The sequence below is a fragment of the Carassius auratus genome, chromosome 25 (assembly GCF_003368295.1).
Source record: "Carassius auratus strain Wakin chromosome 25, ASM336829v1, whole genome shotgun sequence".
In the NCBI taxonomy this organism is placed as follows: Eukaryota; Metazoa; Chordata; class Actinopteri; order Cypriniformes; family Cyprinidae; genus Carassius; species Carassius auratus.
Genome location: NC_039267.1, coordinates 13,840,053 through 13,846,052, shown reverse-complemented (window position 1 = coordinate 13,846,052; position 6,000 = coordinate 13,840,053). Strand labels below are relative to the sequence as shown.

General features: G+C 39.8%; 1 protein-coding gene across 1 annotated transcript in view; it reads right to left on the bottom strand.

Annotated features, from left to right (window-relative positions):
- Positions 1 to 1,166: 1,166 nt before the first annotated feature.
- Positions 1,167 to 6,000, bottom strand: part of LOC113043422 (S phase cyclin A-associated protein in the endoplasmic reticulum-like) — an 86,082-nt gene continuing 81,248 nt past the window's right edge. Inside the window, 3 exon segments of the mRNA XM_026202783.1 lie at positions 1,167 to 2,018; positions 2,474 to 2,522; positions 3,730 to 3,921. Coding sequence (XP_026058568.1) covers positions 1,903 to 2,018; positions 2,474 to 2,522; positions 3,730 to 3,921 — 357 coding nt within the window. The 3' untranslated portion in view covers positions 1,167 to 1,902.

Genomic DNA, 6,000 nt, shown 5'->3' with positions numbered 1-6,000 from the left:
AACGTCAGGATCTCAGATGGTTCTGGAACAGCAAATAACGGAACGGTAATAAAAACAGCTCCCATTCGAGCCGTCACATACACACCCGATCAGTTTCAAAGTCCACTTAATAGATCTCACATTAAATAGCCTACATCCATTTTACAAGCCTGAATCAAGTAAAATATATATATATATTTTAGAAAAAGTCTCGGGCAATCAAAATGATCTTAATTGAATGTTTTTTCCACGTCAGGAGCAGAAGTGATGGTCTTATGACCCAGACCCAGAGGCTCGAGCGCGTGCTGACACATGGGTGTACTGAGTGACTCACACAGGTACAGGAGAGAGACTGAGTGTATGAGAGAGAGAAGGATTGAGTGGAAGAACAGCAGACTGTTTGTGGTGCCCCAGGGCCAGTGAGGACCCTGGTTAGGGGCCACAAACCTTTTACAATGCTGTGTAACCAACATTGCATGTTCCAGCTCCACTGTGTTTCCCAGCGAATCAGCAAGTTAGTCAATAAAAGCTCTCAATTACTGTAGAACACATCACAGATTGCTTAATTTTTTTTTACATATATACACGTTTATAGCTATAATAAAAGACAGTACTTTTTTTTTAATAACCTCAGACTCCAGTATGCTTAAACATTACAGTTATGCATGATAATAGTGTTTAAAGGTGTGATTATAGATATATTTTAGAGTTAAGCAGCAGAATTTAGAGGAAATCTCTTGAGACAACATTAAAATCTGAGATGAGAACAACTCTGTATTGAAATAATGCTGTGGAATATATAAAAAAGAAAAACTACAGTTTATAAGAAATATTTCAGATTATGTACTATTTCTGGTCACTAATATTATAAGCAAATGTGAAGTCTTTTGTACAGATGGTCAGATCGGTCTCAAATTGTGCTGGACAACATAATGGGGTTCGACAAAATTGTATGCAGCTATAATTAAAAAGCAAATACTAGGATATTCTGTAATTCAATTTTTTAAAGTTAAAATTTTACTCAGCTGGTTATATTTGCAAGTTAAAACATTTGTATTAAATTAGAAAAACTCAAAATAGAAGCAATTTTAGTTGATTTACAGACCTTCTCTCGACTGCGTATATATTCAAATATCCCAAACTTATTCCGGTAGACAGGATTTCAAACCAAGCCACAATGACAGAACTGTGCAGAATTAAATATTTTATTAAACACATCCACGTCTTAAATCAAACTTAAGTGCTTCAATGCATTAACAAAGGGGGAAAATGTGTAGAATACATCTTCACTGTGTATAAATTACAGTATAAAACAAGCAAAGAATCGCAACAACCACAACAGAAATTATTCTAAATCATAACATGTCAGCTACAGGAAGAAATCTTCCACTTTATGCATAGAAACAAACTGGAACGAAAAAAAAAAAAAACAACAACGGATGAGGTAACTCGTCATTCTCTCGAGTGCTTCCGTTTATTCTGCGCCATTCCCCGATATCTTTTTATGTACAAAACAACACAATTACAGTCGAACTCAAACCTAACGATTAAATGAACCAAAAAACACTTCCAGCTGAAAACTGCTGAACGCTTAGAAAGAGATTTGCTCTTTTGTTAAACACAAGATCACTATGAATGCGTCCAAAAATGTATTCAAGGTAAAATCCTGTAAATTAAATCTGTAAACATTCTATTGCTTATAAATAGATGTGCGAGAAGTCAGTGTGTGCTAATATATGTGTTAACACAGTTACTGGATCGCTACTAGGAATGCTTCACTACTGATTGACAGGTTGGATGATGGCTGATTACCAGCATCATTCGTACCCTAAACCCCTCAGGCACAGCTTTGCATTGTAGAGTGTACATTTCGGCTTTACATCACGTCAGTGTGTGTAATGTGCTCTTGTGAATGACTGCCGTTCACTCGTTCGCTCCCTCCTCCTGCTTCTTGAGGAAGAACTGAAGTGCGGAGTCCCACTGGTCTCTGGGGAAGCGGTTGGAGAGCTCGCAGTAGTCCAGAGGAGCTCGGCGCTTCTCTGATGGGGAAAGATCAGAGCTTTAGAACTGACACAGGAAGTAAAGCACTAAATCAATGCTAGAGAAGGATCCTTTTTGAGCAGCAGAGACCTTTATTTTTAACTGGCGCACTTTAGAATGGAATATAAGGCTTTCTGGATCCATTTCAAGATAACAAAGGAAACAAGTCGATTAGATTTTCATTTTCGTTTAGATGGTTTTTTGTTAGCCAATTAGTTTTTTTCAGAAATACCAATAAGATAGGGAGGAAATCCCCAAAAAATAATCCAGTTTGTAAATTTTAGTCCAATACATTAACTAGCATTTTCAGGCAAAAGAAAATCATCTACATGTCCAAAATGATTTGAAGTCAACATAAGGGTTATAAATAAGTACCAAATTACGTTTATAAAGAAGGCATGCATTTTAGCAAAGATAAATTGATGCAAAAGAGCAAATAGTCTATAGACTTTACCTAGATGTGAAGCTTTGCTGTCCGATTGGTTCTCGTTGGTGGCACAGTCCTAGATTACACAAAGTCAACAGATGTTATTATTTATTCCACTTGGCAAAAGTGGAATCTTTTTTTTTTTTTTTTTAGTTTTGGATGAAGTGGATGAAGCTTTTGTTGTCAGTGTCAATAAAGTGACATGTCAGCATCTTCCCATTGTTTGAACAAGTTGATGGTTCAGAGTTGGAGCTAATCTCTGTGTAAGTAATGACAGCGGTGCTGTGGTGTGGAGAGCGCTGCCAGGAACAAGATGAAGGGAGAGGGTGTTTACAGGAGGCTCAAGTAGTGGCAGGTAAATCCACTCAAACAGACAGAGGAAACCATCCATCTGAGCAAAAGAAGCTGCTTCTTTTAGTGAGGGAGGTGGGGCGCTAGCAACACAAAGGTCATAGGTTCGATTCCCAGGGACTAGTCCAAAAAAATGTTTTGAATGAAAAGAATACATTTCCATTGTAAATTGTTAATGTTTTACTAAAAAAATGCAATGCTTCATGAAATCTTAAATTTGGGGTGATTCGATTCCAGTTCAGTTACTATAACAATTTATAAATGTTCTAAATTATGCATACATTGTTTAAATTATTGCAACCATTTTTGCACAGGTTTCTTGAGTAAATCTGTTAAGGGCTTCACAATAGCGAGTTGCGAATTGAATTAAAGAGAAAAATCTGAACATCGCAAAACAAATGAAAAAGAAAGAATATTTAGTACAAAAAAAGCAAAGAAAAAAAAAGCAGTGTTTCATTAACATGTGTTCTTGAGATTTGGTAAATGGGTTTCCAACGACTTCCAGTTGTTTAGCAGATGCAAATCATTGTCAGTGGGATCACCCCTTTATAGCTTGAATATATAATTCAAAATAATGTTTGTAAAACAAAAATTTACATATTTGATTGTTTTCTCCATTTAGAGATGGAAAAAAAATTCTTACATCCACAACCAAAAGCTGCATATTGATTCCCATGAAATGTGAAACATTAACGCACATTTTGGAGGATGGGCTATATGTTTGTTTGACCAGAGGAAGATGGGAGAAGTATTGAGGGAACTGAAAAACGGGCACTATATTAGCTAGTAAGTTTGGCAACGCTACCGGCGCAGAAATGACACACTTAAGTTTTCTAGTTTTGCAGTTACAAAAGGAAGCAACCCAGTTTGTGAACGTTCATGAACAAGTCTGAATTGCACGGTAGTGATGGAATGAAGGCAGAGCGATTTACCTGTATGAAGGTGGCCAGCAGCACACAGCTCATTTCCTGTTGCAGGATGACCTTGTTCTGCAGGTTATTGTAGCAGGCGCAGATGAGCGAGGGGAAGAGCACTTTGATGAGTCGCGGGTGGCTGAAATACTGGAACGGCAGCTGACACAGTTTCTGCAACACGCTGGGCTGGCGGCCAGACTGCACAATCACCTGGAACACACACAGTGACAGCGCACACACACACACACACACACATAACCAGTGAGGCCAAAGCCACAGCTGTAAATCAACCCGCCCCTCACTGCCCGTCCCACACGTAAATCTGCCACTAAAACAACACACAAACAGCCATTAAGAGGAGAAATAGAGGGCAGTGCCTCCCAGCGCACAATTACACTCCATAAAACACAGACAGAGATGCCTCATCCACTTCTGCTGAGCATGTACGCCAAACACACAGGTTCAGATTTGCCCAATGGGAGAACACACTCAAACTCTGATCCAAAACCTATTGAGCTGCCTTGCTACCCAGCATCGAAATGGACACGGAGCTTCATAAGAGACCAATTTGGATTGTTTTATGTAGGTGGCAACTTACATTAAACAAACTGTGCTCAGGAGACTCAATTTGCAACTAACTTTAATAGAGTTTAATGATAGCATGTTGCTATGCTAACAGCTTCAATAAATAAATACTGAAATTGAATATCTGGAGTGTTTTCTATAGGTAATAACTCTGTGCTACACAAATAACACACAAGAGACGCATTTGCAAATGGTGTTAGCATGCTGCTGTAACCCCCTCTGGTTCTACTTGACCACACTTGCTCTGAGCAGGATTCAAACCAGCATTACCAGCATTAGAGGCAAGTGCGCTAGCAGGCATGCTAAAGACTACAGCCTCTACTGTCTGTTGGTTTTTCGCCTTTTGAGATCAAAAGGGTGAGTTTTACCGGCACAGCACTTACCAGCTGGCCTCCGTTACACTCAACTACCTAACACTCATTCCTATCCGGGTCACGGCACCAACGTAACTCATCCGGTTCTATTCCCTTGCTGGCTCCAAGCAAGATTCAAACCAGTGTTTCTGTCACTGAAGGTGGACACACTAACAAGGACGCAAAGACATATCTAGCGTCTGTCACTAGCGCACCACTTGAGATCAGGGGAGTGAGGTTTACCTCCACAGCACTTACTAGCTGGCCACAAAATTGTGGCAATCTACAAATGTTGTAGCAAATCACTGTTCAACAAAATTACTGACAAATGTTAGTTGTTCACTGAGGTTCATGTCCGTGCAACCTCTCACCACAACCTTTAAGAATAATTTATTCCATATTAAAGTCTATAACATGCTGAAATGCATGTTTGTGGGTCAGGTTTTGGAAGAAACATGCAAACAAGCTCAGGCCCACTTTAATAAATGAAGTAATACCCGTAATGGAGTTCGTACTAGGCGTATGGCCCCCCTCCGTCTTCCCATTTATCACTTCCTTCAATCACACTGTTAAATCCGGCCCACCCCTTAGAATTAAAACCAAATCACTGCAGGCCTGTACTGATTAAACACAGTGCCTGGGATGGGGGAAAAAAATAGGGCATAGCCCTTAAATGCTACAAGCTTCCGATTCCAAGGGTTTGGGAGCCTGGGAAGGCCCTCAACTCCCGGGAAAGGAATCAGAGAGTTGGGAGGTCACCACAGTAAATCCTGACTAGAGGCATTTGGGGAGAGAAAGATGAAGAGAAGGAGGGGGTGTTAAACAGTCCCTATTACAGGTATACGCATCAGTCCATTGCTGCTCAGCCCCAAATGCAAACCATAAGGGAGGGGTGACATTCCCAGGGAAAAGGATGACATAAATTACCAGGATTTACAAGATTTTAAAAATACTCTTAACAATACTCTTTCCATGGCATTCTCTGCTTTAATAATACCCCTCAAGGGTTTAAGAGCATGACAAACAAAGCGATAACTCACTACTTTTATCATTTAAAGGGTGAAGTGCCTTAAAATCTAGTTCTACAGCAGTGTTCAAAGGCTTTAGGTCCATGTCACTCTGTATTAGGAACTGTTTAAAGATGCCTGGCCGAAACGACTAAAACAAACCACCATGGAGCCCTTTAATGGTACTCTGAGCTGGAGTACAGTCTCATCCATGATCGTCCGGCATCTGTCGACCAAACACCATGATTCAGAAGCTTTTCACAGGGTTGAAATTAATGCTCTTGCTCTGCTACTATGGAACAAATGGTGTAAAACATCTGGTTGTTTTCAGTGTAGGTGCTGCG